This window comes from Cherax quadricarinatus, chromosome 53, assembly GCF_038502225.1.
Source record: "Cherax quadricarinatus isolate ZL_2023a chromosome 53, ASM3850222v1, whole genome shotgun sequence".
Taxonomy (NCBI): domain Eukaryota; kingdom Metazoa; phylum Arthropoda; class Malacostraca; order Decapoda; family Parastacidae; genus Cherax; species Cherax quadricarinatus.
This window is the reverse complement of record NC_091344.1, coordinates 25,715,487-25,734,109: the sequence shown is the minus strand read 5'-3', so window position 1 is coordinate 25,734,109 and position 18,623 is coordinate 25,715,487. Positions and strand designations below refer to the sequence as shown.

The 18,623-nt window shown below is 38.9% G+C and overlaps 1 protein-coding gene across 2 annotated transcripts in view; it reads right to left on the bottom strand.

Annotated features, from left to right (window-relative positions):
- The window catches only part of LOC128692314 (uncharacterized), a 29,686-nt gene extending 13,258 nt beyond the window's left edge, over nt 1–16,428 (bottom strand). The window contains exons 1-3 of one of the 2 annotated variants that reach the window (XM_053781404.2): nt 16,208–16,428; nt 3,901–4,059; nt 1,553–1,987 (exon numbers count right to left, since the gene is read on the bottom strand). In XM_053781404.2, coding sequence (XP_053637379.2) covers nt 1,553–1,987; nt 3,901–4,056 — 591 coding nt within the window. In that variant the 5' untranslated portion in view covers nt 4,057–4,059; nt 16,208–16,428. The remainder of the gene's footprint in view (nt 1–1,552; nt 1,988–3,900; nt 4,060–16,207) is intronic. The other variant, XM_053781403.2, reaches the window with a different exon arrangement.
- Nucleotides 16,429–18,623: the final 2,195 nt, after the last annotated feature.

The following is an 18,623-nucleotide window of genomic DNA, read 5'->3' as shown; positions in this document are numbered from 1 at the left end:
GTGGTATGGTTTGTTTGCAATCATGTCATCATAATTTCGTGAGTCATGTTTGAGCCCTGTTTTTGACCAGTTCCGTTGTTCCAGTTGACCAAACTCATAACTATTTCTTTAGAACTCCATTTTTTCTATCAGTTGAGTACAAGAAACTGCCCATTTACATATTTGAACTACCCAATAAAGCGGTCAGAAATTGGCAATTTGGCCAATTTCGCGCAAAATAAAAAAGATGCCAATTTCAAAATAGGTCCAGAATAAACAATGTAGACATTCTTGGCACTAAAATAACATATCCTCTGTTCATTAGTCATGTCTCTAGGCCCCTCTTATATTACTATTGCTTTCTATTTTGATTTTTTATTCATACAAAAAATACAAAATTTACCATTATGCACACTACTGTATTATTGTAAAAATGGTATAAATAATATCAGTGCACTTGTGAAAGAATATTAGACTCCCCAGTTGACGTGTATTGGACTTGTGGTGTGATTTGCTTACTCTTCAACATTGGTAAAAATCGAACATTTCCGCTACTTTGAGCTCAATTTCAAGGTCGTTTTCATCGAGAAAGTAATCAAAATCATCCCTATTTCTGTAATATGTTTTCCATTTTATCATGTGAGACCATGAAAACGAGAATACAGTGATAATTACTGTACAAAAATACACCTCAAAGTCGGCGTTTTAATCCAAAAAAAGTCAGTTTTTTTTTTTTTTATTATGCACTGCATGCCGCAGGATTTTTTTATGTGATGCACACTGACCACACAGACCCATTCTCTCACATGTGGGCCTACCAGCTTTCTCCTGCTTAATTTGAAGCCGCTAGAATTTATGCGTTTAAATGTCCGAAACAATGATGCGTAAGATGTATATATACGACCGAAACAGTCTTAGGGTTAAATTTAGTAATTCATACAGGAGAAGGGGTCACTAGCCACTTGCTCCCAGCATTTTAGTTGCCTCCCACAACATGCATGGCAGAATTATATACAGCCTCCCTCACTTAACAAACAAGTTCCATTCCTTTTTCCATGGTAAACGATTTCGTCGCTAAGTGAGGAACATTCTGTAATGGTAGTGGGTTTGTGTCAATCATCTTTGATATTGTTTTTATGTTGCCTTTGCACCATTTATAACATTTCTGGTATATTTTTAAAAGTTTATACAGTAGTGTAATGTATAATGTAATAAACAGAATAGAGGAAATCAGCTCTAATATGCATTATATAGGTATGCATACTAGTCAAGAAAGCATGTCGTAAGTCTGAGTCATCAGTAAAAGAGTACATCTTTAAGCGAGTAGAAGCTGTATATAAAAAAAAAAAAGAGAACCAATATCCTAAAATGCAAAGTGGAGGAGAGCTTCAAAATACTGTCTCACAATGTAGTGCAACAAAAAAAAGAACAGATCAGAAAGTAATACTTCATAAAATGTCACAATAGATTTTATTGTGACAGCTCCTTGAAGCAAAATACCTGTGATAAAGAAAAATTGTATCAGGTTATGAAAAGGAATAATTTAAGTTTTGAACTAAAACTCATAACTAACTTTGCAAAATGTAAGGTGCACTGCCATCTGGAAGTCCAGCTCATCTTGCAATGTCATTGTCTCAGGATCCTTATTAATCATCTCGGGGGAAAAGCTTGCTGCTCTAGAGCTTTCCTCTGCAAACTGATGAGACCTTTGTGAAGTGCTGTGATGACTGTTTGAATTTTCTCGACGTGATGATCCTCGGTATACATTCTTCAATGAAGAAGTGACCTGGGGTACACTATTTAAAGGATGTGGGGAGTTAATATTCTGTGATTTCTGTAATGTCTTATGTGGCACATGGCAAGATTCTGGAGAGACAAATGACTTGGGTTTAACATCTGGTGGAGAGTTCATTGTCTCACTAGTAGATGTACTTCTTTGTTTGGACTGAACCACACTGAGTAAACTGTAGTTCACAGGCAGAGATGATATGGCCTTTATAGCATTTGCCTGGAAAATACAAAAAAAAAACAAATACATGAGCAGCCACTGAGCAATCAATCAACATATATCAGACAACCTACAAAAGGGACTTGATACTGAAGGGCTCTTTATCAAAGGAATTGGAGCTACCTTACCCTTGCTTGGATCAAATCTGATTACCTCTCGTTACCCTACAAATTAAGTACTGCATGACCCTTTAAGGGTTTAGAGCTTCCCCAAGAATAAAACAGTACATCACTGATTATCTGGCCACTTTGAGGAAGATGTACTGGAGTTTCAACAATACCAGATGATTAAAATGTTTATGGTCCCATTGTTTTGCCAGGTATTGTCCCCATTCACCTAGCAAGCAAGCAGAGGTTCCACTGTACATTCATTACTTACTGGTAGGTGTAGCCCGCCTGGGCTATGCCTACCGGCTACCTGCACCGTGGCCCAGTTATTACCATTGACATACCATGTTCACCTGGGTGTTAGTTGACTGGTATGGGTTGCATCCTGTGGGACAAGATTGAAGGACCCCAATTCAAATTCAAAAAATTATTTCTTGTGTAGTTTACATGTAGTAAAATACTGTTAAGCACAAAAAAAGCCACTAGTATGCATGAGCATTTTGGGCAGACTAATACTACTTAAAACCAGACACAGGTTATGGAGTGGTGAATTTTAACCCTTTGACTGTCTCAACCCCAAATCCTGAGGTGTCTCCTAATGTCACAAAATATTTGAAAAAAAAAATTATTATTATTATGAAATGATAGATTTTTCCAGATGGTAATGACACCAAAAGTATGAAATTTGATGGAAAACTTACGGAATTACGTTCTTGCGAAGTTAGCGACTTCGGTGACATTCACGCACCGGCGATTTCACCCACTTTGAGCCCTATTTACGGTTAATTCTATTGTTCCAGTCCACCAAACTCATAGCTATTTTTTTAGAACTCCACTTGTTCTATCGATTGAGTACAAGAAACTGCTCATTTACCGATTTCAACTACCCAATAAAGTGGTCAGAAATTGGCAAGTTAGCCAATTTCATGCAAATTAAAAAATGTGTTTATATGCTATGTAACATGTTTCTTATATAATTTTGAAGAAAATATAATAGATGAATTAATGAAAATGTCTATATTGACATAAAATTAGACATTTAATGTGCCCAAGAGTGATTATTATTACATAATAGAGAGATGTGCTCATGGAGAATGTAAACAAACCAGGTGGCCTGCGCCATATTTGAAAAACCACTTGCCGTATAGAAAGGTTTGGTCATAATTTGATATCGCCGTATTAGCGGAACACCGTAAGGCGAAACGCCGAAAAGCGGGGCCCTACTGTACTTGTTTCCACTCATTTTGATCTAACATGCTCACACAAGTGTACTGGATGTTCAAGCACCTTAAACTGAAAACCTTTAATACTCCTTTCTCTAGCCCTTCCTGAGACAATCCCCACTCTTCCTTTGCACCCTCTTGGTCATCCTATTCTGTCCCATCATCTTTAAATGCTCAAACCACCTCAATAACACCTTCTTAGCTCTCTGAATTATATTTTTTGCAGCTCCAGTCCATCTTCTAATTTCTGCACTCTGCAAAATACTCACACCACATACTGCCATCTCCACTGCCTCCAGCCATCTCACTGCAACATTTAAAGTCCATGCTTCACACCCATTCAAAAGTGTTGGTACCATAATACTCTGGTACATTCCCCAGGTTTTGAGAATTTTTCACCTCTTTGGCTAGCCAAGCCTGGAACCAGGCTGTTGATCAAGGTTTTACTACCTATGGTATAAGCCTGCTGTAAAGACTATGCAATATATTGCACACTTAGTACTGTACTGTAATCAGGTTTAACTGTTTGCTCAGGTCTTTTGTGGATAAAGTAGAGTACTGTTGCAAGATGCAAGACACTAACCTTCTTGCACTCAGGACATCCAAGGTTGGATTGCTTGTAGAGGTGGCCAATACATGAAGTGCAGAAGGTGTGACCACAAGCAGGCAAGAGTAGTGGACGGTGAGCATTGCTATCAAACTCTCCCAAGCATACACGGCAGGTAAGATTTATATCCATATCCTGAAAACAAACCCTTAATATTAATTCACTTGTAAGTCAATATGAGCAAGACACTTGTGCCTCATAAGAGTTCTGCAGCCTCTACTGTCTAGCAGGTGCAAGATATGCCTTAGTGCTGTTAGTTTCTTGGCTACCTTGCTAGAAAGATTTATTACATGGTTCTTCAATAACTGACTTGGACCTATTAAAAACCCATAAAACAGACAGGGTGTATGAAACCTTACCCGTCCTCAGGAAAATTAACTAAACTCAAATATTTATGCTGTTTTGAACCCAATTTCAAGCTACTCCCAGTTATGAAACCAAAATCATCTCTACTTCAGTAATATGTCTTCCATTCTATCAAATGATATCAAGAAACACAATAAAACCATAAAAAATATCATAGAAAACAACTCCAAGTTGCTATTTTAAACCAAACATAAGGTCAGAGTATTGCTTTTCCCATCATACACTGCATGGGGCAGGATTTTATTATACTGTGCACACTCACTGCACAGACCCACTGCAGATTAGCTGCTCACAGCTAATCTAAGTGAGCTAAGCTCATGACAAACTATGTGAGGGACCCTGGCCTCAATGACATAGGTCTATGTGATGGCCACTGAAGGGTTAAGAAGGGATTACAGTTAAGCTGTTGTGGATTTCCTCTCACACAGGCCTCCAGGAGCGTGACAATGTTGATGATTTAGCTAAACAAGCATTAAATAAAGTGAATGCTGATTATAATTTTGTTTTTTTTTTCAAACAGAAGTTTATAAAACATTTTCAGAAAAGAACTAGTAAATAAGCTTGAAGAAAGTAGAAGAATACAGAGAAGAACCAGCAGATCCATTATCCATCAAAATAAAATGTGTAAAGTTTAGATTGCAGGATGTTACTGTTCTATTAAGGCTAGGCTATAAGTATCTTAAGGCAGTACAGTTTGTATGGAGACATCAATGATATATATAAAATGCAGTATATAGACATAGACAGTACTATACAATGGAACATATCTTTGTATCCAAACATCCAACGTTTCAGAGACACCACCATGAAAACCTTACAGGACATGGCACAACACATCATTGTTAACCCTTTGAGGGTTTCGGCCGTACTAGTATAGCTTACGACCCAGGGTTTTTGACGTACTAGTACGCCTAAATTCTAGCACCCTCAAATCTCGTGGGAAAAAGCTGGTAGGCCTACATATGAAAGAATGAGTCTATGTGGTTAGTGTGCACAGTATAAAAAAAATCCTGCAGCACACAGTGCATAATGAGAAAAAAAAACTTTGACCATTTTTTTGGGAATACAACAGCGACTTTGCACTGTATTTTCGTATGGTATTTATTGTTGTATTCTAGTTTTCTTGGTCTCATTTTATAGAATGGAAGACATATTACAGAAATTGAGATGATTTTGACTGGTTTTACAATGAAAAGTACCTTGAAATTGAGCTCAAAGTAGCAGAAATGTTTGATTTTTACCAAAGTTCAAAAGTAAACAAATCATGTCAAGCGTCCAATACACGTCAACTGGTGAGTCTAATATTCTTTTGCAAGTGCACCAATATTATTTATACCAGTTTTTACACTAATGCAGTACTCTGCATAACAGTAAATCTATTTTTTGTGAGAAAAATTCGAAGTGGAAAGCAAAAGAATGTAAGAGGGGCCTCGAGACGTGACTAATGAACAGAGGAAATGTCATTTTAGTGCCAGGAATGTCTTTCTTGTTTATTCTGGACCCTATTCGGAAATTGACATCTTTTGAAATTTGTGTGAAATTGGCAAAATTGCTAAATTCTGACCACTGTACTTGATAGTTGAAATTGATAAATGGGTGGTTTCTTGCACTCATTCGATAGAGAAAATGGAGTTCTAGTGAAATATTCATGTTTTTTGTCAACTAGTACAGTGGAATTGGCCGAAAATGGGGCTCAAATTGGGCAAAATCGCCGATGCGTAAACATCGCCGAGACCGCTAACTTCACGAGAGCATAATTCCGTAAGTTTTCCATCAAATTTCAAACTTTTGGTGTCATTATGATCGGGAAAAGATTCTCTATCTCTTCATAAGAGATTTTTTTTTTTTTTTGAAATTTGGCCAACCCTGAGAACGAGTCTTGGAGAGGGCCTGTCGACCCTCAAATGGTTAATAAGATTATCTGAAATACTGAGGTTGTATCCACTTTTTGCACTGACTAGATCAGGGGTAGGCAAACTTTTCAGTGCAGGGGCCACATTCAGAAATTCACAATTTTAAAGGGCTGCATAGTATATTAAGTAAAATAATTAATACAGTATTTAAAAAAAGACAAAATAAAAGTTTTTTAAATAAAAAAGCAATTAATTTTTTAAAGTAGTATATGACTTGATCTTGGCAGGCCGCATGCAGCTCGCGGGCTGTAGTTTGCCCACTGGAGGACTTGATGAATAAACAGTTTTTACAGAGAAAATTGCAACCCAATTATGATCATTGTTTTTAATGAATAATACCAATTTTACTTTTAGTTTGACCAAGCCCATGATGACACTCTTCAGGTCACTTGTTCTATCTAGGCTGGAATATTGCTGCACTCTAACAGCACCTTTCAAGGCAGGTGAAATTGCCGACCTAGAAAATGTACAGAGAACTTTCACGGCGCGCATAACGGAGATAAAACACCTCAATTACTGGGAGCGCTTGAGGTTTCTAAACCTGTATTCCCTGGAACGCAGGAGGGAGAGATACATGATTATATACACCTGGAAAATCCTAGAGGGACTAGTACCAAACTTGCACACGAAAATCACTCACTACGAAAGCAAAAGACTTGGCAGACGATGCACCATCCCCCCAATGAAAAGCAGGGGTGTCACTAGCACGTTAAGAGACCATACAATAAGTGTCAGGGGCCCGAGACTGTTCAACTGCCTCCCAGCACACATAAGGGGGATTACCAACAGACCCCTGGCAGTCTTCAAGCTGGCACTGGACAAGCAACTAAAGTCAGTTCCTGATCAGCCGGGCTGTGGCTCGTACGTTGGTTTGCGTGCAGCCAGCAGCAACAGCCTGGTTGATCAGGCGCTGATCCACCAGGAGGCCTGGTCACAGACCGGGCCGCGGGGGCGTTGACCCCCGAAACTCTCTCCAGGTAAACTCCAGGTAAACTCCATACTGTATTGTGTACATTAACTACATGTAGCAAACATTAAACATGAAAAGACTAATATTTCTTTATAGTTATCAATCAGGCTTCAGATCTTACTTGATTGAAACCTCCCTAATTAATCTGATGGACTATCTGAGAACTGAAATATCACTAAGGAATCTCATAGGTATGGTGACCTTAAACTTACAAAAGGCCTTGATACAGTCAACCATAATACGCATATGTATTACGTAAGAAACTACAAGCTATCGGCATAGGTTCTGTAGATTAGTTTACATCCTACCTAAGCAACAGGAAATAAGTCATCAAGATCAACAACACAGAATCAGAACCCTTACCAATAACATGTGGGATTCCCCAAGGTAGTACTCTGGGTTCCTTATTGTTCAAATGTTATATGAATGACATGTCAATCAGTATCAAGTCTAAGCTTCTGTTGTATGCAGACGATAGTGTTCTGTTAATGTCAGGTAAAGACCCACAAGATAATAGCTAATGTACTATCACTAGAACTAGAGTCCTGCAGCAAATGGTTGGCAGACAACAAATTACTGTTACACCTCAGGAAGCTATACTCTTTGGCACAAAAAGAAGCTGAAGAGGGTAAATGATTTTATGTCCAGTGCAATTGGGAACCCATCATTTCAGCATCTTCAGTGAAATATCTGGGAATCTTATTTGACCCAAGCATGTCAGGAGAATTGATGGGAAACAACACAGTAAAGAAAGCAAATGCCAGACTAAAGTTCCTTTACAGACAGGAACAGTGAGGCTTGCAGGACCCTATGTCTAGCTCTTATACAATGCCACAAAGATTACTTTTGCTTTTCATGGTACTCTGCCTTAACAAAAAACTGAGAGACTACAAAATGTGTGATAAAGAAATAACAGGAAAAGTTGGTAGATGGATCTATAACTTACTGACAAATAGAACACAAAGAGTAAAAGCAAACAGAGTAAAGTCCAAGGCAGCTACAGTGAAAAGCTCTGTTCCACAAGGCACAGTACTCACTCCCATCCTATTCCTCATCCTTATATGACATAGACAGAGATGTAAGCCATAGCTCCACGTCTTCCTTTGCGAATGACACCCGAACTGCCATGACAGTGTCCTCCAGCGAAGACACCTCAAGACTCCAAGCGGACATCAACCAAATCTTCAAATGGGCCACTCAAAACAATATGAAGTTCAATGAAGAGAAATTTCAACTACTCATATATGGAAAACTTGAGGAAATTAAAACTGTATCAGGGTATACAACAAATTCTAACCATACAAAAAGCAAAAAAGTAATGATAATGGGAGTGATAATGTCAGAGGATCTTGGCTTCAAAGACCACAGCGATGTATCTACCACATCTGCTAGGAAAATTATAGGATGGATAATGAGAATCTTCAAAACTAGGGATGCCAAGCCCATGATGATTCTCTTCAAACTGCTTGTTCTCTCTAGGCTGGAATACTGCTATCCACTAACTGCTCCCTTCAAGGCAGGCGAAATTGCTGACCTGGAGAGTGTACAAAGAACTTTCACGGCACACATAATTATGATAAGGCACCTAAATTACTGAGAACAGTTGAAGTCCCTTGATTAGTATTCCCTGGAAAGCATATGAGGGAGATACATGATAATATACACTTGGAAAATTCAAGAGGGATTAGTACCAAACTTACACACAAAAATCACTCCCTATGAAGGCAAAAGACACAGCAGGAGATGCAACATTTCCCCAATGAAAAGCAGGGGTGCCACGAGTACACTGCGAGACAACATAATAAGTGTCAGGGGCCAAGACTGTCCAACTGCCTCCCAGCATACATAAGGGGGGATTACCAATAGACCCCTGGCTGTCTTCAAGAAGGCACTGGACAGGCACCTAAAATCAGTACCTGACCAGCAGGGCTGTGGTTCATACGTCAGTTTGCATGTGGCCAGCAGTAACAGCCTTGTGGATCAGACCCTGATCCACCACGAGGCCTGATCTCAGACCGAGCCACGGGGGTCATTGACCCACGAAACCCTCTCCAGGTATACTCCAGGTAAAACACCCAGAACAAAATGGTGAGATTCATCCTGGACCTGGGTCCAAGAGAGCATGTAAGCGAGGATGAATTACAACAACTGGATATGGTGAATGTTGACGACAGAGTAAAACAACTGAAGTTAAATCACATTTATAAAATTGCTCACAGTCTACAATATCTTGCTACCAAGTCTGTCAAGGCTGGGAACAAAAACAAGCATGGTACTAGGGAAAGGGAACACAACTTTGTAATATCCACAGTAGGTGGTCAGATTTCAAACACCTTTTATTGTACAGCAATACAGTAGTGGAAAAGACTGCCTGCACAAGTCAAAGCCTGCCATAGCAAGAACCAGTCCAGAAAGAGAACTAAAAGTTACTTAATGAATGAAGCTACAGAAAGTGAGGAAAGTGATTTCTTGTATAGCTAACATTCATGTACCTATTACTGTTATTACTGTGATCTGATCCTCTCTTTAAATGTTAATGTAAGTAACTCAGTTTACCCTATTCCTAGTATATCTCCTTGTACTGTAACTGCTTTTCACATAGTTGAGTTACTTACCTGTTCTAACTTTAAAGGTTTAAATAAGATATTACAAGGACCCCAATGGAAATAAGTCACTAACTTTTTTGGGGTTATCCTAGGTAATCTACGCATTTGCTGTCATACTATATGATAATTTATGTAACTGTATTTGTGTACCTGTACCTGAATAACTTACTAATTCTCATTGGTGTCTGACAAAGACCCATTGAGACCTCTGTAATACTGATTTTTCTGCTGCCACTTCGGCTGAGCAACAAAACTTTCCTATCAGTTTCACTTGCTAACAAATGAATATTTTTATTACAATTAAAAAATAAAGTTTTTTTTTTTTTTATCACACTGGCCGATTCCCACCAAGGCAGGGTGGCCCGAAAAAGAAAAACTTTCACCATCATTCACTCCATCACTGTCTTGCCAGAAGGGTGCTTTACACTACAGTTTTTAAACTGCAACATTAACACCCCTCCTTCAGAGTGCAGGCACTGTACTTTCCATCTCCAGGACTCAAGTCCGGCCTGCCGGTTTCCCTGAACCCCTTCATAAATGTTACTTTGCTCACGCCCCAACAGCACGTCAAGTATTAAAAACCATTTGTCTCCATTCACTCCTATCAAACACACTCACGCATGCCTGCTGGAAGTCCAAGCCCCTCGCACACAAAACCTCCTTTACCCCCTCCCTCCAACCTTTCCTAGGCCGACCCCTACCCCGCCTTCCTTCCACTACAGACTGATACACTCTTGAAGTTATTCTGTTTCGCTCCATTCTCTCCACATGTCCGAACCACCTCAACAACCCTTCCTCAGCCCTCTGGACAACAGTTTTGGCAATCCCGCACCTCCTCCTAACTTCCAAACTACGAATTCTCTGCATTATATTCACACCACACATTGCTCTCAGACATGACATCTCCACTGCCTCCAGCCTTCTCCTCGCTGCAACATTCATCACCCATGCTTCACACCCATATAAGAGCGTTGGTAAAACTATACTCTCATACATTCCCCTCTTTGCCTCCAAGGACAAAGTTCTTTGTCTCCACAGACTCCTAAGTGCACCACTCACCCTTTTCCCCTCATCAATTCTATGATTCACCTCATCTTTCATAGACCCATCCGCTGACACGTCCACTCCCAAATATCTGAATACATTCACCTCCTCCATACTCTCTCCCTCCAATCTGATATCCAATCTTTCATCACCTAATCTTTTTGTTATCCTCATAACCTTACTCTTTCCTGTATTCACTTTCAATTTTCTTCTTTTGCACACCCTACCAAATTCATCTACCAATCTCTGCAACTTCTCTTCAGAATCTCCCAAGAGCACAGTGTCATCAGCAAAGAGCAACTGTGACAACTCCCACTTTATGTGTGATTCTTTATCTTTTAACTCCACGCCTCTTGCCAAGACCCTCGCATTTACTTCTCTTACAACCCCATCTATAAATATATTAAACAGCCACGGTGACATCACACATCCTTGTCTAAGGCCTACTTTTACTGGGAAATAATTTCCCTCTTTCCTACATACTCTAACTTGAGCCTCACTATCCTCGTAAAAACTCTTCACTGCTTTCAGTAACCTACCTCCTACACCATACACCTGCAACATCTGTCACACTGCCCCCCTATCCACCCTGTCATACGCCTTTTCCAAATCCATAAATGCCACAAAGACCTCTTTAGCCTTATCTAAATACTGTTCACTTATATGTTTCACTGTAAACACCTGGTCCACACACCCCCTACCTTTCCTAAAGCCTCCTTGTTCATCTGCTATCCTATTCTCCGTCTTACTCTTAATTCTTTCAATAACTCTACCATACACTTTGCCAGGTATACTCAACAGACTTATCCCCCTATAATTTTTGCACTCTCTTTTATCCCCTTTGCCTTTATACAAAGGAACTATGCATGCTCTCTGCCAATCCCTAGGTACCTTACCCTCTTCCATACATTTATTAAATAATTGCACCAACCACTCCAAAACTATATCCCCACCTGCTTTTAACATTTCTATCTTTATCCCATCAATCCCAGCTGCCTTACCCCCTTTCATTTTACCTACTGCCTCACGAACTTCCCCCACACTCACAACTGGCTCTTCCTCACTCCTACAAGATGTTGTTCCTCCTTGCCCTATACACGAAAACACAGCTTCCCTATCTTCATCAACATTTAACAATTCCTCAAAATATTCCCTCCATCTTCCCAATACCTCTAACTCTCCATTTAATAACTCTCCTCTCCTATTTTTAACTGACAAATCCATTTGTTCTCTAGGCTTTCTTAACTTGTTAATCTCACTCCAAAACTTTTTCTTATTTTCAACAAAATTTGTTGATAACATCTCACCCACTCTCTCATTTGCTCTCTTTTTACATTGCTTCACCACTCTCTTAACCTCTCTCTTTTTTTCCATATACTCTTCCCTCCTTGCATCACTTCTACTTTGTAAAAACTTCTCATATGCTAACTTTTTCTCCCTTACTACTCTCTTCACATCATCATTCCACCAATCGCTCCTCTTCCCTCCTGCACCCACTTTCCTGTAACCACAAACTTCTGCTGAACACTCTAACACTGCATTTTTAAACCTACCCCATACCTCTTCGACCCCATTGCCTATGCTCTCATTAGCCCATCTATCCTCCAATAGCTGTTTATATCTTACCCTAACTGCCTCCTCTTTTAGTTTATAAACCTTCACCTCTCTCTTCCCTGATGCTTCTATTCTCCTTGTATCCCATCTACCTTTTACTCTCAGTGTAGCTACAACTAGAAAGTGATCTGATATATCTGTGGCCCCTCTATAAACATGTACATCCTGAAGTCTACTCAACAGTCTTTTATCTACCAATACATAATCCAACAAACTACTGTCATTTCGCCCTACATCATATCTTGTATACTTATTTATCCTCTTTTTCTTAAAATATGTATTACCTATAACTAAACCCCTTTCTATACAAAGTTCAATCAAAGGGCTCCCATTATCATTTACACCTGGCACCCCAAACTTACCTACCACACCCTCTCTAAAAGTTTCTCCTACTTTAGCATTCAGGTCCCCTACCACAATTACTCTCTCACTTGGTTCAAAGGCTCCTATACATTCACTTAACATCTCCCAAAATCTCTCTCTCTCCTCTGCATTCCTCTCTTCTCCAGGTGCATACACGCTTATTATGACCCACTTCTCGCATCCAACCTTTACTTTAATCCACATAATTCTTGAATTTACACATTCATATTCTCTTTTCTCCTTCCATAACTGATCATTCAACATTACTGCTACCCCTTCTTTTGCTCTAACTCTCTCAGATACTCCAGATTTAATCCCATTTATTTCCCCCCACCGAAACTCCCCTACCCCCTTCAGCTTTGTTTCGCTTAGGGCCAGGACATCCAACTTCTTTTCATTCATAACATCAGCAATCATCTGTTTCTTGTCATCCGCACTACATCCACGCACATTTAAGCATCCCAGTTTTATAAAGTTTTTCTTCTTCTCTTTTTTAGTAAATGTCTACAGGAGAAGGGGTTACTAGCCCATTGCTCCCGGCATTTTAGTCGCCTCATACGACACGCATGGCTTACGGAGGAAAGATTCTTTTCCACTTCCCCATGGACAATAGAAGAAATAAAAAGGAGCAAGAGCTATTTAGAAAAAGGAGAAAAACCTAGATGTATGAATTCCCCCCAAAATGCTATATATATATGCATGTGCGTGTCTGTGAAGTGTGACCAAAGTGTAAGTAGGAGTAGCAAGATATCCCAGTTATCTAGCGTGTTTATGAGACAGAAAAAGAAACCAGCAATCCTACCATCATGCAAAACAGTTACAGGTTTCTGTTTCACAGTCATCTGGCAGGACGGTAGTACTTCCCTGGGTGGTTGCTGTCTACCAACTGCAAATTACAAAATCAAGTCTGTTTTTGTAATAATGTTGGTAGAATTACCGACAATATGTGAAGTAAAAGGACACAAGTGCAACTAATGTGACATTTTATTGTGGCAACGTTTCGCTCTCCAGGAGCTTTGTCAAGCCGATACAAACAATATATGGACACAGAGGGTATATAAAGGCTCCTCACTCTGAGCCTTTATATACCCTTTACTTTACTTTACAAATCTGTTTTTATTCACCTCCATAATGGATGAATCACTGTTTTCTTAAGGATGTTCAAGATGTTGCTGGTTAACTATACATATGTATATTAATGCATGAAAGAACACCAGTGTAATATATGATAACACAAGAGTAAGATAAGATAAGATAAGATTTCGTTCTGATTTTTAACCCCGGAGGGTTAGCCACCCAGGATAACCCAAGAAAGTCAGTGCGTCATCGAGGACTGTCTAACTTATTTCCATTGGGGTCCTTAATCTTGTCCCCCAGGATGCGACCCACACCAGTCGACTAACACCCAGGTAGCTATTTGCTGCTAGGTGAACAGGACAACAGGTGTAAGAAAACGTGTCGAAATGTTTCCACTCGCCGGGAATCGAACCCGGCCCCTCCGTCTGTGAAGCAGGAGCTTTAGCCACCAGGCCACCTAGTGTTTGTGGTGAGTGTTGCTATCAACACTACCTCATCTCCATCCCTTCTTATTTAATACTCTATAACACACAAGATATGTTTGATATCAGCCGTGGACCTCCTCACTTCAGTAATAGTGGTGATTGTGGTAGTTTTGTCTTAAATCTTACTCCAGTATGTGGTGATTGTGGTAGTGTCTTAAATCTTACTCCAGTAATAGTGGTAGTTGTGTCTTAAATCTTACTCCAGTAATAGTGGTGTTTGTGGTAACTGTCTTAACTCTTACTCTAGTAATGGTGGTGATTGCAGTAGCTGTGTCTTAAATCTTATTCCAGTAACAGTGGTGATTGTGGTAGTTGTCTTATATCCTACTCTAGTAATAGTGGTGATTGTGGTAGTGTCTTAAATCGGCAGCAGAGAGTTTGCATAAATGGGGAAAAATCAGAGTGGGGAAGTGTCACGAGCGGTGTTCCACAGGGGTCAGTGTTGGGCCCCCTGTTGTTCACAATCTACATAAACGACATTGATGAGGGCATAAAGAGCGACATAAGCAAGTTTGCCGAAGAAACCAAAATAGGCCGTCAAATTTATTCTGACGAGGACATAAGAGCACTCCAGGAAGATTTTAATAGACTGATGCAGTGGTCGGAGAAGTGGCAGATGCAGTTTAATATAGACAAATGCAAAGTTCTAAATGTTGGACAGGAAAATAACCATACCACATATAAACTAAATTATGTTGATCTTAATATTACGGATTGCGAAAAAGATTTAGGAGTCCTGGTTAGCAGTAATCTGAAACCAAGACAACAGTGCATAAGTGTTCGCAATAAAGCTAACAGAATTCTTGGCTTCATATCAAGAAGCATAAATAATAGGAGTCCTCAGGTTGTTCTTGAACTCTATATATCCTTGGTTAGACCTCATTTAGATTATGCTGCACAGTTTTGGTCACCATATTATAGAATGGATATAAATGCTCTGGAAAACATACAAAGGAGGATGACAAAGTTGATCCTATGTATCAGAAATCTTCCCTATGAGGATAGACTGAGGTCCCTGAATCTGCACTCTCTAGAAAGGCATAGAATTAGGGGGGATATGACTGAGGTGTATAAATGGAAGACAGGAATAAATAAAGGGGGATGTAAATAATGTGCTGAAAATATCTAGCCTAGACAGGACTAGTAGCAATGGTTTTAAGTTGGAAAAATTCAGATTCAGGAAGGATATAGGAAAGCACTGGTTTGGTAATAGAGTTGTGGATGAGTGGAACAAACTCCCAAGTACAGTTATTGAGGCTAAAACCTTGTGTAGTTTTAAAAATAGGTTAGATAAATACATGAGTGGGTGTGAGTTGGACCTGACTAGCTTGTGCTACTAGGTCAGTTGTCGTGTTCCTTCCTTAAGTGTATGTGACCTGCCCTGACTAGGTTGGGGCATTGGCTTAAGCCGGTAGGAGACTTGGACCTGCCTCGCATGGGCCAATAGGCCTGCTGCAGTGTTCCTTCTTTCTTATGTTCTTATGTAACAGTAGTGATTGTGGTAGTTGTCTTAAATCTTACTCCAGTAATAGTGGTGATTGTGGTAGTCTTAAATCTTACTCCAGTAAGTGGTGATTGTGGTAGTTGTCTTAAATCTTACTCCAGTAATAGTGGACTGTAGTAGCTGTCTTAAATCTTACTCCAATAAAAGTGATTGTGGTAGTTGCATCTTAAATCTTACTGCAGTAATAGTGGTGATTGTGGTAGTTGTACGTCTTAAATCTTACCCCAATGGAAATAAGTCACTTTGTCTGACCTTTTTGGGTTATCCTAGGTTCTCTACATATATGCTGATATGTATGATAATATATGTAACTGTATTTGTTCATACCCGAATAAACTTACTAATTGCAGTAATAGTGGTAGTTGTGATGACACTGGTAGTACGTGTAGTGTTCCTGGTCGTCTCAATATTCCCTCATATATCTATTACAAGTTTTTAGCATTTGCCTAATGAATTCTTTTTTTTTTGGCACGGCCAAATAGAGCAGAATTTTTTGCTGCACAATTGTAAAAACGACAATAAATATTTAAGCTGTTAAGTTCAAGAACCAAGACAAAGTTTATTGTTAATTTTCTAAGTGTAAAGTTGAATTAACTCTTGAATTATTTGTCTTTCATAGCTGAGAGAACATTTGGTGCATTTAGATATATATTTATTTTCAATAGTTGATTTATACAATGATATATTCGATATATCAACTTACAATGTATATATAATGTGTAAAGTCTCTATTATATTGTCCGGAATTATGGCACCAGCTTCCCATCTTGAGATAAGGATGTTAATTATAAACATTTATTTAGATTATCTTCATATATTGTACGTCAGAAAAAGTAATTTCGAGAAATGATAGTTAATATAAACCCGTGAAACAGGTATTCTTGTCTGTCATTCAGTCAGTCAACTTTATCGTCACTAATACCTGAGGCATTTTTTTTTTTTAGTTAAGATTATCCAATTGAAATAGTAATTAGATTAATAATTTTTGAAATATTTATTGAATTAATTTATTTCAGAGTTCTTCTTGAATAACGATTTATATTTATGTGATACTTATTTAATGGAACAGCGTATATATTTGAAGACACATGCAGTGCAATGGACAACGTTTTGCCCATACTGTGCACTTAATCAAGTCACAAACAGATCTACCCATGTAGAGTATGTGTGTATATATATATATATATATATATATATATATATATATATATATATATATATATATATATATATATATATATATATATATATATATATATATATATATATATATATATATATATATATATATATATATATATATTTTTATTATCACACCGGCCGATTCCCACCAAGGCAGGGTGGCCCGAAAAAGAAAAACTTTCACCATCATTCACTCCATCACTGTCTTGCCAGAAGGGTGCTTTACACTACAGTTTTTAAACTGCAACATTAACACCCCTCCTTCAGAGTGCAGGCACTGTACTTCCCATCTCCAGGACTCAAGTCCGGCCTGCCGGTTTCCCTGAATCCCTTCATAAATGTTACTTTGCTCACACTCCAACAGCACGTCAAGTATTAAAAACCATTTGTCTCCATTCACTCCTATCAAACACGCTCACGCATGCCTGCTGGAAGTCCAAGCCCCTCGCACACAAAACCTCCTTTACCCCCTCCCTCCAACCCTTCCTAGGCCGACCCCTACCCCGCCTTCCTTCCACTACAGACTGATACACTCTTGAAGTCATTCTGTTTCGCTCCATTCTCTCTACATGTCCGAACCACCTCAACAACCCTTCCTCAGCCCTCTGGACAACAGTTTTGGTAATCCCGCACCTCCTCCTAACTTCCAAACTACGAATTCTCTGCATTATATTCACACCACACATTGCCCTCAGACATGACATCTCCACTGCCTCCAGCCTTCTCCTCGCTGCAACATTCATCACCCACGCTTCACACCCATATAAGAGCGTTGGTAAAACTATACTCTCATACATTCCCCTCTTTGCCTCCAAGGACAAAGTTCTTTGTCTCCACAGACTCCTAAGTGCACCACTCACTCTTTTTCCCTCATCAATTCTATGATTCACCTCATCTTTCATAGACCCATCCGCTGACACGTCCACTCCCAAATATCTGAATACGTTCACCTCCTCCATACTCTCTCCCTCCAATCTGATATTCAATCTTTCATCACCTAATCTTTTTGTTATCCTCATAACCTTACTCTTTCCTGTATTCACCTTTAATTTTCTTCTTTTGCACACCCTACCAAATTCATCCACCAATCTCTGCAACTTCTCTTCAGAATCTCCCAAGAGCACAGTGTCATCAGCAAAGAGCAGCTGTGACAACTCCCACTTTGTGTGTGATTCTTTATCTTTTAACTCCACGCCTCTTGCCAAGACCCTCGCATTTACTTCTCTTACAACCCCATCTATAAATATATTAAACATATACACACAGACCGATATATATATATATATATATATATATATATATATATATATATATATATATATATATATATATATATATATATATATATATATATATATATATGTATATATATATATATATATATATATATATATATATATATATATATATATATATATATATATATATATTTATATATATATATATAGGATGGGGTCCACCTCTGGTGTAAATTGTGGGACCCATAGCCTCGGAGAAGTGGATAAAAAGGCTTCAAGGAAGAATATTTGGATTTCTTCCTGAAGCCATTTGAATATTCCACTTCCCCTACCACCC